Source organism: Perca fluviatilis, chromosome 1 (assembly GCF_010015445.1).
Source record: "Perca fluviatilis chromosome 1, GENO_Pfluv_1.0, whole genome shotgun sequence".
NCBI classification, from domain to species: Eukaryota; Metazoa; Chordata; class Actinopteri; order Perciformes; family Percidae; genus Perca; species Perca fluviatilis.
This window is the reverse complement of record NC_053112.1, coordinates 41,433,211-41,449,917: the sequence shown is the minus strand read 5'-3', so window position 1 is coordinate 41,449,917 and position 16,707 is coordinate 41,433,211. Positions and strand designations below refer to the sequence as shown.

At 41.7% G+C, this 16,707-nt stretch overlaps 1 protein-coding gene across 3 annotated transcripts in view; it reads left to right on the top strand.

Annotated features, from left to right (window-relative positions):
• The first annotated feature begins 14,276 nt into the window (after nt 1-14,276).
• glra3 (glycine receptor, alpha 3) overlaps nt 14,277-16,707 on the top strand; it is a 128,633-nt gene continuing 126,202 nt past the window's right edge. For 2 of the 3 annotated variants that reach the window (XM_039811268.1, XM_039811261.1), the window contains exon 1: nt 14,277-14,744. In XM_039811268.1, the coding sequence (XP_039667202.1) occupies nt 14,680-14,744 (65 nt within the window). In that variant the 5' untranslated portion in view covers nt 14,277-14,679. The remainder of the gene's footprint in view (nt 14,745-16,707) is intronic. The other variant, XM_039811276.1, reaches the window with a different exon arrangement.

Here is a 16,707-nt window from a genome sequence, read left to right as displayed (position 1 = left end):
CTGCAGCAGTTAAAAGGTCGTTAGTAATTTTCACCAGTGCCGTCTCTGCGCTATGATTCTTTTAAATCCTGATTGAAAGTCATCAAATAAACTATTGCTATGTAGAAAATCACATAACTGATTAGCAACCACCTTCTCAAGGATCTTGGATAGAAAGGGAAGGTTAGATATAGGTCTATAGTTTGCTAAGACCTCAGGATCCAGGGTGGGTTTTTTTCAGAAGAGGTTTTATCACAGCTACTTTAAATGACTGTGGTACATAACCTGTTAATAGAGACATATTGATCATATCTAGTAATGAGGTGTTAACCACAGGTAATGCTTCTTTGAGTAGTCTCGTTGGGATGGGGTCCAAGAGACAGGTAGATGGCTTAGCTGAGGATATCTTTAACATTAATTGTTGAAGGTCTATAGGATAAAAGCAGTCTAAGTATATGTCGAGACTAGTCTTTATTTCTAATGACTCTGTGTTTAAAGGTGAACCGTTAGAAGTTGAGTGTAAAAGGTGATGAATTTTATCTCTAATTGTTGTAATTTTATCATTGAAGAAGCTCATGAAGTCATCACTACTCAGAGCTAGAGGAATAGATGGCTCAGTAGAGCTGTGGCTATCTGTCAGCCTGGCGACAGTGCTGAAAAGAAACCTTGGGTTGTTCTTGTTTTCTTCTATTAGTGATGAGTAATAGTCTGATCTGGCCTTTCTTAGGGCCTTCCTATAGGTTTTAAGACTTTCTTGCCAATCCAAACGAGATTCTTCCACCTTGGTGGAACGCCACTTACATTCGAGGTTTCGCGAGATTTGTTTTAATTTGCGAGTTTGAGAGTTTCCAAGGTGCTAGTTTCCTTTGCTTCATCATCTTCTTTTTCAGGGGAGCAACGGAGTCTAAGGTCGTCCATAGGCATGTCGTAACACCGTCTACAAATGCATCAATTTGAGAGGGACTGAGGTTAACATACAGGTCCTCTGTTATGTTAAGGCATGACATAGAGTCGAATGCTGTAGGAATATCTTCTTTAAATTTAGCAATAGCACTGTCAAATAAGCATCTGGTGTAGGAGCTTTTATCTAATTTAATATAATCAGGTAGTAAGAATTCGAAAGTGATTAAAGAATGATCTGATAATACCGAATTCTGCGAAAATATTATTAAATCCTCAATTTCAATACCATATGCCAGCACAAGGTCGAGGGTGTGGTTAAAACAGTGTGTCGCCTTGTGCACACTCTGACTGAAACCGATTGAATCCAGTAATGAGTTGAAAGCAGTACTAAGGCTGTCATTGTCAACGTCCACGAGCAGCTTTACAGTGCCTTGCGAAAGTATTCGGCCCCCTTGAACTTTGACCTTTTGCCACATTTCAGGCTTCAAACAGAGATATAAAACTGTAATTCTTTGTGAAGCATCAACAACAAGTGGGACACAATCATGAAGTGGAACGAAATTTATTGGATATTTCAAACTTTTTTAACAAATAAAAAACTGAAAAATTGGGCGTGCAAAATTATTCAGCCCCCTTAAGTTAATACTTTGTAGCGCCACCTTTTGCTGCGATTACAGCTGTAAGTCGCTTGGGGTATGTCTCTATCAGTTTTGCACATCAAGAGACTGACATTTTTGCCCATTCCTCCTTGCAAAACAGCTCGAGCTCAGTGAGGTTGGATGGAGAGCGTTTGTGAACAGCAGTTTTCAGTTCTTTCCACAGATTCTCGATTGGATTCAGGTCTGGATTTTGACTTGGCCATTCTAACACCTGGATATGTTTATTTGTGAACCATTTAATTGTAGATTTTGCTTTATGTTCTGGATCATTGTCTTGTTGGAAGACAAATCTCCATCCCATTCTCAGGTCTTTTGCAGACTCCATCAGGTTTTCTTCCAGAATGGTCCTGTATTTGGCGCCATCCATCTTCCCATCAATTTTAACCATCTTCCCTGTCCCTGCTGAAGAAAAGCAGGCCCAAACCATGATGCTGCCACCACCATGTTTGACAGTGGGGATGGTGTGTTCAGGGTGATGAGCTGTGTTGCTTTTACGCCAAACATAACGTTTTGCATTGTTGCCAAAAAGTTCGATTTTGGTTTCATCTGACCAGAGCACCTTCTTCCACATGTTTGGTGTGTCTCCCAGGTGGCTTGTGGCAAACTTTAAACGATACTTTTTATGGATATCTTTAAGAAATGGCTTTCTTCTTGCCACTCTTCCATAAAGGCCAGATTTGTGCAGTATACGACTGATTGTTGTCCTATGGACAGAGTCTCCCGCCTCAGCTGTAGATCTCTGCAGTTCATCCAGAGTGATCATGGGCCTCTTGGCTGCATCTCTGATCAGTCTACTCCTTGTACGAGCTGAAAGTTTAGAGGGACGGCCGGGTCTTCGTAGATTTGCAGTGGTCTGATACTCCTTCCATTTCAATATTATCGCTTGCACAGTGCTCCTTGGGATGTTTAAAGCTTGGGAAATATTTTTGTATCAAAATCCGGCTTTAAACTTCTCCACAACAGTATCGCGGACCAGCCTGGTGTGTTCCTTGTTCTTCATGATGCTTTCTGCGCTTTAAACGGACCTCTGAGACTATCACAGAGCAGGTGCATTTATACGGAGACTTGATTACACACAGGTGGATTCTATTTATCATAATTAGTCATTTAGGTCAACCTTGGATCATTCAGAGATCCTCACTGAACTTCTGGAGAGAGTTTGCTGCACTGAAAGTAAAGGGGCTGAATAATTTTGCACGTCCAATTTTTCAGTTTTTTATTTGTTAAAACAGTTTGAAATATCCAATAAATTTCGTTCCACTTCATGATTGTGTCCCACTTGTTGTTGATTCTTCACAAAAAATTACAGTTTTATATCTTTATGTTTGAAGCCTGAAATGTGGCAAAAGGTCGAAAAGTTCAAGGGTGCCGAATACTTTCGCAAGGCACTGTAGATGGGTTTCTATATCGCCCGCTCCAGCCCCGGGGACACATATGACACATATCGCAGTATAAAGCTCCCAATAACCAGAACTGGCTTCTCAGCGGGTGTATCGCTGAGTAGGGAGAAATTGTTAGAGAGGCGAAGACGCTCCGGTTTAGAGCGACCGTCATCATGTGCACTCCCTGGTCTAGATCTAACGCTACGCTTCCCTCGGACAGTCACCCACTCGCCCGGCTGCTCGGGGTCTGCCGGGGACAGCTAGCAGAAGCTACAGAAGCTACAGTATGTTGGCCCGCATTAACTACATGGTGCTGAGCTACGGAAGCATACGATTCTGATTCCATGGTGCGGAGCCGTGACTAAATTATTCTAAGCCTTGCCTCCAAAACAGCGAATATACTACATTTATTACATGTATCGTTATCACTAAAGGAGGCAGAGGAATAGCTAAACATTTGACACACAGAGCAAGAAAGAGCAGGAGAGGGAGAGGAATTAGCCATTGCTAATGGCTAAGCTAAAGTAGCTAACAGTGTTTTAACAATTGTAAATTCAGCGAGTCAGTCACTGTAAGTGAGGCTAAGTATAAGTGCTTGAGTAAAACAATTGTAATTCAAATGCAATCCAGGCAAATAGCCGCTAATTTAAACAGTGAAGCAGAGTTCAATAAGTTTTTGCCGGAGCAGCAAACTAGCGTTTGTAACACGGGAACACCGGAAGTGACACAATACGCTCACCTTACACGTCGGCACGTCCGTACACCATCCTTTTGCATTACATTATCACATGTCACACATGACATTTAAGACCCTTAGAAAGGTATAATGTGCAATTTTAGTTCAGACCATCCCATAAGCAATGCCACGAAACATGTTGTTTTGTTAATTGGCAATTTGCTATTAGTCATGAAAACTTTGTTTGAAGTACCAATGCACAAATACTTAACAAAAAATGCTTCCGCAGAATAGATGTGGAGTTATTGAATGCTGCCAGTTCAGTCATGTTTGGCGGGCATATCTGGCATTGCATGATGATACTATTTTAAAAACTACTTGAAAAATACAAAATACACAACAAAACTACTCAATACAGTAACGTGAGTAAATGTATTGTACGTGATCCATCGCACCTGCACATGACACAAATCACGTCACACTCCAGCAAGGAAATAGCAGACATATGTAGCAGAGCCACATCCACCTTATTAGAAATTCTCTGTATGTAGCCTAGTACGAAGATGTCCGTGGCAGAGACTCAAGAGAACTCAAGCAAAATGTCCCAACCAAGCACCAGCGAGGAGGTTGGTAGCCAGGGAGACCAGCCAACCCTTCTACATCCCTGGCCGTACCTGGAAGAATTTTTCGAAATGGTTGGATGCAAAAACAACTCCTTTTGAATGCGCTGCAAGCAATGTTACCTAAATATTTAACGTACAGTACCCTAAACATCCCAGAATTAAGACCCAGCATAATCAGCTCATAGCATAATTGTGTTTACAGGCACCCAGCTCTTTTTGTGTGTAGGCTGAACATACAGTCTGGACGTTATCTGACTGTTAGCTGAAACGGAGAAAGGAAGACAGGGTAGGGATGCAGTAGTGACATGACATCTGCTGTTGGTGAACAAAGACGATAGGAAAGGTTTCCATAGGAGCATCTCCCATCGGATATATTACTGCATTATAGTTGATTGGAATTACTGTTTCATCAAGCGTGAGAAAATGACAGTGATTCAAACACTCCGTACCAAAAAAAACCCATTTTTTGCAAAATGTTTTTCTACCTTTCAAATTATGAATCCCCAAAAACATCTTTATGTGATATATTACTTTGTAAAGCACGTTGCAATACTGTTGTACAATTATGTATAATATGATTGACTATAGAAACTATCATACATGTAAATAAAGTAGATGAAAAATTTTTTTTAAGTAATATTAAGCAAATAATACAAGCTATTAGTTTTAACGTTGCCCTGTGTGCATGCTGCATAGGAGTTACTGAACTGGTGTACATACTAGGGATGTAACAATATATCGAATCTCAAGATATCGTGATAAGAAAGTGTCCCGATACTGTCGGACTGACATAATCTACTACAATATTATTATTTTACCAGTATAGCTGCGTTCTACTCTCCTTAATCCTAACATAAAGGCTGCTTTACCTAGCCATAAGCAAATGGCATTACTTTACAACTACTACACAGTTGCAGTTTAAAATATATATTTTACGTTGCAGTTGTCTGACCCAAAACACAGACTAAACGTGCAACGTGGTGTTTTTAATGTATAAAGTAAATATTCAAGGTTAAATGTGCAGCAGAGAGTTCTGGAGTGAAGCTGTCTGGCTTCAAGACTGATTCTGAGGTCCAGCGAACGGACAGGCAGTGATGAGTATTGTATGCCGTACTAAACCCACAGTCAATTCTGTATCATTGGTTTTGAAATGATTTTGAGTTGAAGTGTTGAGTTGTCATGGGACACTCTTGACTAGTTCTTGATCCCCTCTGGGCTCCCAATTTAAAAAATCCTAGGATCAGCCAGATGAGGCTCCGGTAACCCTGCTCTCAAAAGGCATCAATACCACCATCAACAGATAATGTACAACCTCTACAAAGCTGACAAGGAAAGAAAAGAAAAACAATAGGTAAGCTTTAGAATTCATAACGGTTGATTTGTGTTGCTTTCTAAATTAACGAAGCTGCTCAATAAATTGCAGAGTAGTTTCAACCAAGGTAAATGTGCTGGTTTTCTTTCCTAGGAGCCCCGACTTGTCGACTGCAGTGAGCCATTTCGTCACGTCATTCCTGGTTTGTTGAAGAGCGGTCGTGTCCTTCAGGGAGCTGTCAAAGATCTCCCCAAGCTCTTGACCGGTCTTTCTGTTACAGATGGAATTTGTGACCGACTCCAAGGTAAAGCGGAACCGGTCGGCCACTTTGCCTTTCTTTAAGACCAGGGACCTGGATTTGGCTGGCTTAAAACTCATCCTTGCCCACAGGATGAGACGTTGGAGCCCCTGAAGAAACCATCTGCACCCTGGAACTGAAGTTGCTGTCACAGTGTCATCCATAAAAGCTCTTATGGGTGGCTGCCGAGTACCAGATCTAGACATGGGGAATCTACATTCCACCTCTGCTGATTTGATGATCATGTTCATGGCTAGAAAGAAACTACACTGCACATCACATTTTGATGGACAAGTCAGACTGACAGAAAACTTTAATGACACAGTTTTTCCATGCAGGATGTGTTCCAATTCAATTCAATTCAATTTTTTTTATACTCTCAAATCATAACAAGAGTTATCTCAAGACGCTTCACAGATAGAGTAGGTCTAGACCACAGTCTATAATTTACAAAGACCCAACAATTCCAATAATTCCCCCAAGAGCAAGCAGTTAGTGTGACAGTGGCGAGGAAATACTTCCTTTCAGGGAGAAACCTCAGGTGGTGAGAAAAACTTCCTTTTAGGGAGAAACCTCGGACAGACCCAGGCTCTTGGTAGGCAGACGGTGTCGGTTGAGGGTGTGATGAACAGTGGCAAAAATAGTCACAATAAAGATAATGGAGCTATGACTAGAAATAGTAGTTGTAGTAGTTCATGGTGTAGCAGGGCACAGCAGGGCGTTACAGGGTGTAGCAGGGCACTGCAGGGCATAGCAGGACATAGCAGGGTTTAGCAGCACGTAGCAGGGCAGAGCAAGGCGCTGAGCAGGACCACGGCGACAGCTGCAACCATGATTTAGGTGCCACCCTAATCCAAGGAAAACTGCTGGCCGAAAAAAAACATAAGGACTCTGGGGAATAAGCTCCCCAGAGCTAAGTTAGTAACAAGCATTTCTGAGACATGGATGCACACAGATGGAAAGAGAGAGGAGAGAGGAGCTCAGTGTGTCAAAGGAAGTCCCCCGGCAGTCTAAAACTATAACAGCGTAATTAAGAGTTGGTGCAAGGCAAACCTGAGCCAGTTCTATAAGGGTTGAATGGTTAAAGGAGATGAATCTGACGCTGGTCTAGGCGAACGCTGCAACTCCTCACTTCCACAACTATATACACAACTATACACAACTATATGCTTTATCAAAGAGGAGAGTTCCGCATGTAATAATGCAATCTATATTAGTAATAGCAGGGTGACACACACATCAGAGATGTCATCAATGTTGTCTACCTTATCACATGTCCCTGCAAACTCAAATACATTGGCAAGTGACACACCTGCATGGTAGTCTATTATCCTGCTGCTCTTTAAACAGGATTCTCTCTCTGCCTTCAGTACATTCCTCTTACAGAGCTCAACAGTGAGCGCCCACTTTCTGGTTCTGGAATGACGATTAATTATATGCTTATGTAAAGAGTTTTAAGCGTGGAACCAAGCCAACCAGCTACATGATCAATCGTGACCATACAGCCCGGTCTCATGGCAGTTCGTGTAAATGTGACGTTATTTTAATCTATTGATACGTGTTCACGGAGACGTTTTTGTCGGTTTTTACGTGGTGGACAACTCGAAAATGTGAAGTAATGTATTTCAATGGGAAGCATATTTTGTGGCCACAGCACGAAAATGGTAGGGAGTAATATAAAAAGCCGAAAATCTGCGGAGGGAGGTTGGTCGGGGTGGTGGATGAAACAACACAGGACTTTCACCCGGGCGAGCGGGGATCGCGTCCCGCGTGTGGTGCTTTGTTTCCCGGGGATGGCGTCCCTGCGTGTGGCGTTTTGTCCCGCGTGTTACTGTGGCACGTCTCCCGGCGTTTAAGGCGCCCTTTCCCCGTAATGTTTTTCCTAAACCCAACCGCCATCCCGTTATTGTGGCGCGTCCCCAGCGGGCCACCTGGCGGGCGCCTCCCGGCTTATGGAGCTTCATTTTCGGCCGCCTCCCGGCGTCCTTTCCCCGAGAAAATAACGTGATATTTACACGTAAAAAACGAGAAAAATGTCTTTGTGAACACGTATCAATAGATTAAGAATAATGTTGACATTTACACGAACTGCCGTGAGACCGGGTTGGACCATAACATTTGATTCGGCTCAAAACAACATTTAGAAAATGGCAAAAAGTCAAAAGGAACAAGAGCGTGTACAGAAACGATCACAGAGTTTAGAGGTAGAAGCTCACTCTAGCCATTTGCGGGTGCAGTAAACATTTCCATGGTGACAGCGAGCTCCACCAATCAGAGACATGGCTGTTACGCTCAGGACTGAGTGTAGTACTTCTGCATGCCATGGTGAATAATACCTGTTTTTCTTAAAACCAGGTTGATTTCATATGGACTTGTTTCTTCTACAGGAGCAGAAACCTTCATTAGGTCGTGGTCCGTGTACCTCAGATGGCATAGACATTATGGATAATAATCAAAATCCTTATAGAGAAAATGAATGGGTTTTTTACATCCAGAACCACACTGCTGAGCTGTATGTGTGCGGTACGTCACGGCTGCAAAATGTGAAATGTTTAGCGTGCAAACTGCAATTGCAGTAAATAAATGACTTACAAATAAATAGATATGCCAACATGCATGCTTTCACATATGCACATATGCTTTCTTTTCAAAAGAAAATATTTGATGATGGTTGTAATTTATAACCACTATTAGCTGACCTCAGGTCTGTTGTTTATACATGTATGTTTAATAATTGTGGCTACCATACACTCTAAAAGAACTTTAGTGCAGACTTCTTGTAGGGTCTGTTAGTACAATTAAACACACATCAAACCATAATTATATTTCGGATTTTGCATGTAGAATCTGCTGAAAGGCCCAACACAGCCGGAAGATTACCCAGAGTAATGTTAACGTTATGTTAAAAAATTAAAAATCAATTGCTGACATTAGGAGAAACTCATAAGAGGTAAAAACAGGAGGGTATACATCAAAAGGGCAACACATCGGTGGTAGAAAGGTTTAAGAACGGGATCGAGAGCGGCTGTGACGAGGCGAGTAGCAGGGCGATCCTCTGCTTAATAATAAGGGAAAAGATTCCACTAATTAACCCTGACAAAGCACACCTGTGAAGTGAAAACCATTTCAGGTGACTACCTCATGAAGCTCATTGAGAGAACACCAAGGGTTTGCAGCGCTATCAAAAAGCAAAGGGTGGCTACTTTGAAGAATCTAAAATATAAAACATGTTTTCAGTTATTTCACACTTTTTTGTTAAGTACATAATTCCATATGTGTTCATTCATAGTTGTGATGCCTTCAGTGAGAATCTACAATGTAAATAGTCATTAAAATAAAGAAACACATTGAATGTGAAGGTGTGTCCAAACTTTTGGCCTGTACTGTATATTTACAAATGCTGTTTCCAAATGTACATATCACAAAAAAGTGTGTTCTCGCGTACAATACACACTGTCTAGAATAAGATTTGACATGTAAGACATGTTTGCTCACATAATACTGCAAGTCCTCAACTGAAGCATACATTCATGCGCAAGCTCATGTATTTATATGATTCATTGTGACCCAACATGCCTTAACTACATGTTTGTCTTTTACTGTAACTAGTGCAGTGCCCGTTGAAAGTATGCCTGTTTGGAACGGGCCGATTGTTTTGCCTGTGGTATTGCTGCCTTTCGAATTCTTCAAAACCAAATTGTACCCCAAAATGACTTACAGAAGGACCCCAAACCACAATGCAACTCCACTGTATAGCCTATTACTGACTTACAGTGTAGGCTACGTCTATATCTGATCAGGTGAAGACATTGTACTACTATATTTACCTGACAGAGAATGCTGCAGATTCAGAATGTAATCACAAAATATCACAATGACAATGTGGAGTAATCAGACATTAGCGTCATGGACTCATGGCAGTGCGCTACCCATCCGGCCCGTTATGAGAGCTAATCAGCACATCTGCGTTCATCAACCACCAGAACCGGGCCGTTTGTGTGTATGTGTGTGTGTGTGTGTGTGTGTGTGCACGCGCACACACGCATACGCACAGAGAGAGAGAGAGAGAGAGAGAGAGAGAGACGTCTCATTAACGTAGTGCTACTTCGCACATTTTTGTGGGCCTAAGGTGTATGTCACATTTTAGCTGCCAAAGCTCCGTTGCTCTCTGTCTCTGGTCCTGCTCACTCAGTGAGCAGAGGGGGAGTGGCCAGCGGCTAGAGCGGCAAAAGCCAATGTGTGCTTCTTTTACCTATATATTTAACGATATCTTTTGCATGTCTTATACAAACAACGTCAAACTTGGCACTGCACTTACTCGTGCCCGTAGCAAGACACCTGTCAAGTTTGAAAACCATCGGACTAACAGTTTGAGAGATATGCACATAACACACACACAGACAGACAGACAGACAGACGTTCCTGCAATTTATAGATAGATTACAAAGGTATCCACACTGAAAACTGAATGTCCAGTGCCTACAGAAGGAAGACTTGGTGTATAGAGTGGCGTATTTGGTGCCAGTGATCTAGTTGTGGAAAACAGAGACCGAATAGATCACATCCTACGTTCACAAATGTCTTATGATGATGCCAGAAAAATATTTTTAGTTTAGCTTCTTTTGCTGGAAAAGAAAATAACTTTTTTTTAAAATTATTATTCTGTTGTCAGTATTCAGAGGTGTATTGCGTGTGTCCTTGTGTTACCACTTTAGAAGTATGTATTATGGTTGTTTAATGCTTCTTGCGTACAGCATGGTCAGCACGGTGTGGATGGCGATGGATTAGGCAAACAAAGCCTGGGCGACTGACTGAGCCGCGCATCTCCAAGATTTGGTACCAACACGGACCGCGTCGCAATGATTGACTACAGGAGAGAAGACATCCGTTCTTTGAGCCGACACAATCAGCATGAAAAACTTTCCTACACCATGAGACATTTTATATGTAGCAGGCTCACAGCTTGGGGAAATAAACTGTTCTGAAGTGTATCTATGTTAAGGAGAAGGAGAAGGAGAAGGAGATTTCTGCTCTTCCTCATAGGATCTGGTTGAAGAAGAAAAAAGGCTCTCTATCTCAGACTACCCTGCTTAACCAATGGATGTAGACTCTATTCAGACCAAGGTTGGTCTCCATGGTCTCTGTCGCTCTCTTGGTTCCACGCAGCTGTCCCCAATGATCCAGACTGTGGCTGGGTGGAAAAACATATTGTTATAGTGAGAAATGTATCATAGTGTAGGCTATAGAGACATGCTAAATGAATAGTAGTACACACAGTTATCTAAAAATGCATTATTCCCTTGGCTTAGTTATACAAAAAGTCTGCTAAAACATTAATGATTTACATTAAATTACAATAGAAAAGTAACTATTCTGGGGTGTTGTGTAGATGGAGATGCCAACACTATCAATAACTTTCTGAAAGAGAAAAATGACTCCTACATATTTGAGCCCCTCATAGTTAAACAATAACGCACAATAGCATAACGATGAACTGTACTTCATTTAACTGGGAGAATAATACACATTAATAACTGTTCTGTGTGTGACATTAACTTAGTTAAATTAAAAAGGCTATTGAACAGCATGTCAAGGGAAAATGCGCCAGCATTTAGCAAGACTATAACGTTAACATTTCTATGGTAAAACGTTATTGTTCTATTATGGTTACTAAAGTCTAACCTACATTATGCAGTTTCTAATAGTTAGTTAACGTTAACTAACAACATTAACAATCCTCGTTTTGCATTTTGCTGACACTAACGTTGGGTTAAAGTTAGGAAATGTAAACTTTGATTTGCAGAACTAGTTATATAACAAAATTGACGTTACATGTTTTACCACAAGTTGCTAACGTTACAGACAGTTTACACGGTAACATCAGATACATTTATTTTACAGTGTTACTCCTCTTATATGCAGGGTGCAATTTGTGAAAAAAAGCAGAGAGGTGGATGTTTTTGATGATGCACAACTCAACAAAACATGCAAGAATTAAACCCCGTTTTAATCCAAACCACCATCTTTTCCTTAAACTTAAAGCCCCAGTGTGTAACGTTTGTAGTTGTTCATTATCAAAATCTGTATTGCCCTTCACAAACTTGTCTTTTTTCATGAATATTGACCACCACCATCAATTTCAAGTATTCCTATTGGCTTGGAATTTTACATTTGCGCTTGCATGAACTGGGGTAGACGCTCCATAATGATGTGCCATCTTGATACGTTGAATACGTTAGCCAGTAAGGGACATACAGGCTATACTGCTCTGCCTTTCGCGTTGTCGACTCACAGCTGCTGCTAATGGGTATTGTAGCTTCCCGGCCCGGCAAGTTTGAAGAAGGAAACATGGAGGACCACATGTATTAAAATCCAAATTTCAGGAACAGGAGTCTTCTTCTTCACCCACATTGGAGCTGCTTTGGAGGCACACACCAAATCCCAACTAGTTAATTATCCGCTGCAGTCTCATTTTCTTTCTCTCTCCTTTCCGTCGGGTGGCGCATGTGCCCACTCGGGTCTCTGCGCCACTCTCCGACATGAACTCATGGATGTATTAAGAGAACACATGAACTCCAACAATGACGGCTGATACACCTTCGCTTTTTGAAGCGTGAAGGCTACCGTAGTTGCAATACTGCGTGGCGAGAGAGAGTTGATTGCGATATATGATCTCAACGCTAGATGGGAGTAATTCTTACACAATGTAGCTTTAACGAGTCATTTTGGTGTCTGAACTGTCTTGACTTAACTGTCATCGTGGCATGACACTCACTTTTTCTGGCTAAACCCCCTACCACGGCCCCTGAAAGGACCGTCATCTGGTGGTACCTGTACCCGGCTTACAGTCACCTATTGGCGGCTAAACAACTGCTGTTGGTAGCCGGCGTCCTGGAGCTCTGTAGCGGCTAAATACAACCAGCAACTGCTGCTCGGATTTTATCCTTCTATGGCACTATGTGTTCATGTTACAGCGCTTTAATTAGTTGAAAACATTACTATTTTAGATATATAATTACAATATGGTCTACTGGTGAAGTAGCATTGATCACTTTGAGGGGGGGATACATTTTGTTCCCACCAGGGATAAAAAATAATTCAGCAGATTACATCCTGCTTATATTTAATATAACTGTGGACATGTATGCAATGAGATACTAAGATTACTTTAACACTTAGCTGTTAAGCTTACCTTGAATTATGTAAGCTAACTTTGTTAGCAGCAGCTGCAGTCAGATGGCAAGGCGGGTCGGTGGCTCATTCACGTGCGCTCCATTTCACGTTGATTGTGACGTATAAAAGAAAGGTGCACCTGACGTACACCCGGTTTTATACATGTGAATATTTCTGTGCGTATGTACTTTTCAGGTTTTGTGCGTGTGGCATCATTTAGTATGAAAGCTGTGCAGTCTTTTATACACAATGCCCCAGGTCTTGTAATTCCGAGTTCTACTGAGGAAAATATGACGGTGAATCAAGCAGAAGAACAGAGAGTACATACAGAGAGTCTTTTTTTTTGTCAGATAACAGGTCTTTTTAATCATTGTTTGTTACAGGCTAACATTGATTGATTGTCTAGGATCTGCCCTTTCAATGGGCCAAAACACAAGTATGAACTTGAATATGAGCATAGTATGTCTCGTTTTAATATTAGAAGGAAAAATGGCAGGCTGTACAGAAATCACAAAAAAAAAAGGCCAATTAATACAGTGATAGTTCCAGCAGGCTGGGTTAGGGTGTAATATAGGGTGTGCAAAACTAATAGCTGAGAATAGATGGGTGAACATAAATACTGTATACCTCACTCAGTATTCAGACAGTCTGTGTTCGAGCTGTGCTCCAGTTCATATCTGAAATGGAACAATGACTCCGAGGCTAAAGCGCCGACTCTCAGCTTAAACTTGATGCTGTTTGCATCCACATCTGATAACTGTGTAGAAGGTGTAGCTCTTTGTTCACCCAATACGAATAAACTTCCTCACAGGCAGATCAGAGTACCCAGTCTCCGCGGAGGCAGTGTGGAGGGAAACCAAAGTTCTGGAATTACAACACATAGGGCCTATCATTCTCCCAGCAGCCTACTCACAGACTCCATGTAGGCCGACACCTGTCCACTCTGGCCTCAGGGTGCTCTACATGTAAATCTGAACTTTAATCAGCATCTTCCACAACCCACGCCTACTGCGGCCCCATATGGCAAACTATCATTAACATAGGCTACTTCACAGCCACATGCGGCTCTATGCATCCTGCCTAACAGAGCAGAATAACAGACACAGATGGAGAAAGAAACCCAGAGTAGAAAAAGAAGAAGGGAAAGAAAATGACGAGGATCTACAGAGAGAGAGAGAGAGAGAGAGAGAGAGAGAGAGAGAGAGAGAGAAGAGAGAGATCGAGAGAGAGAGAGAGCGAGAGAGAGAGACATAATAACGCATGGCTGGCTGTTTCATTTGATCCAGCTCGCTGGGCTTCTAATTTCTGATGCGATTCAACTGGAAACATTAAGAGCACTGCAGATGATTGGCTGAGCTGTTTGCCACTCAGCCAGTCCGGAGGGGGCGGGTCTTTGTGCCCCCGCGCGGCGCTCCAGCCACCGGAGCGGAGAGGAACAGCTGGCCTCAGCCCCAGCCTGTCAGTGACCTGTCTCTGCTAGAGGAAGCTAGCTGCGTGCTGTTTTCCCTAATAGTGATGCTAACTGACCGAGCGCACGGAGTTTTTGGACTTCCTGTTACTACGGTAACGGCGAGTTGCCCTCCGCGTGTTGTCTGAGCACAGCTGGAGCGCGAGCGCTGCTCGAGGTGCTGAAAGCTTCGCGAGCCGCGAGGAGAGGAGACAAGGAGAGGAGAGATGAGGAGACAGCAGCTCTGTGTGGCGGGCTTTTTACTCGCCTGGAAACTAGTCCAGTTCCTCAGGTAAGCTCCCGCTCATTCCACAACATCACGCACGCGCATGTTCCAGCTGGAATAGTCCCCCTAACCCTAACCCCAGCATGGTTTGGAACAGACAGTGTATGTGCCTGGTGATATCAATGATTTGGTTTGGAATAGACGGTGTGTTTGGTGATATCAGTGATTTGGTTTGGAATAGACGGTGTGTTTGGTGATATCAATGATTTGGTTTAAAATAGACGGTGTGTTTGGTGATATCAATGATTTGGTTTGGAATAGACGGTGTGTTTGGTGATATCAATTATTTGGTTTGGGATAGACGTGTGTATGGTGATTGTGTCTGCACCTGGGGCCAGTTGGATCAAGGCAGGGCTCAGTAACCGAAATGTTATTAACATCGGCTGATTACAGATATTTCAATATTGGCATACATTTGACAGGATACAACATTTTTAAAGACTGCATTTTCAACAAATATTTAAAGTTAAACATATACAATGTAACTTTTTTTGTTTTTATTTCTGTTCTTAATTAGCAGTGAAAATACCTACTCATTTAGTTTACTTCATTTATTTTACTTGATCTGTATATGCTTTTTTATTTTTGAACTTTAAAGTACCGTAGCTCCATCTAAATCAGCGGTCAGTGAGCCTTAATATTTCCTGTGGCGTTCCACAGGCATGCCCGGCTTATCCATAAGGGCACTTGGGCCAGTGCCCAGGAGCACCAACCGTTCACAACCAGTGGGGGGGGGGGGCACCACATGACACAAGCTTTAACAATATTTTCCGTAAATTGTTATATTATTCACTTGAAATTGTTAAAAGACCATACATTCCTCGTTTATGAACACTAATTTCACAATAATAATAATAATAAATTATATATAAATCAATATTACCAATATTTATGACCACTATCACTCCCCTCCCCAATCTGTCAGAGTTGAGTTGGTCCATAAGTATGCGCAAATGTATCATTTGGGGGATGGGGGGGGGGGTTAACAATAATCACAAGTGGCCAGTTTAACCCCCCCAAAAATGTTATCATAATGATGACTCTAAAATATTAACTGTAAAAAAAATGATAAAGGTTTTTTCAAGCACACAGCACATGAGTTTATACAGCGGGTGCGCTTCAAGAGTTTATTCAGTATACAGAGAAGTGTAAAAGACCGGTCCACAGTTTGCGCTTCTTTTCCTAGAACTTGTATTTCTTTCAGAGGACTTTGTGCAATAAATCTGTATTCTTAGATCTAATATTGATAGTCTTTTGTCCATATCTTATTAATTTTTGGTCCTTTTATTGTCGTTAGCTGTGATGCTAAAGCAGTTTTAGCTTTCCCATGATGTTTTTGAAAGTTTTTGACCAATCAGAGGAGTTGCTTTCAGGGCCCGTGAAATAAAGTCAGAAAAAAACATATTTGACCGACCCACAATGCTGCAATATATTGTATTGATTTTGGCTTTTTGAATTGATAGACATTTTGAATTGAGACATTTGAATATAGTGCTCACTGCTCATATGCCCACATATATGTAGTTGGATAAGTTAGTAAATTACATTTGAGAAATCCCCTTGATTATGTCTGATATTTTTGCCAGGAGGACAGCAAGGGTAAAGGGGCTGGTGGACAGGGGGGGTATGTTAAAATAGTAATTGATAACGAAATAATTGAAAGATTTATTCCATTTAATTTTTTTTTATTTATCTCAAACAATCAACAATGTTGCAAAAGAAAACAAAACAAAAAAATGTAAACCACAAAAATAAAACACAAACAATCAGAATTTACCAAAGACCAAAAAAATTATAATAAAAAAGGATAAGTTCAAGAAGGAGCAGGCGGAAGCAAATAGCTTATTACAGTACGGCTCTTTTGCTGCACTCTGTGGTAGACTACGCCAGGAGTCCCGCCTCCCCACACAGAGACCATGCGGCTGTCAAGTGACTGACACGAGGGTTCACTCCTCATACGCTAAGGAAC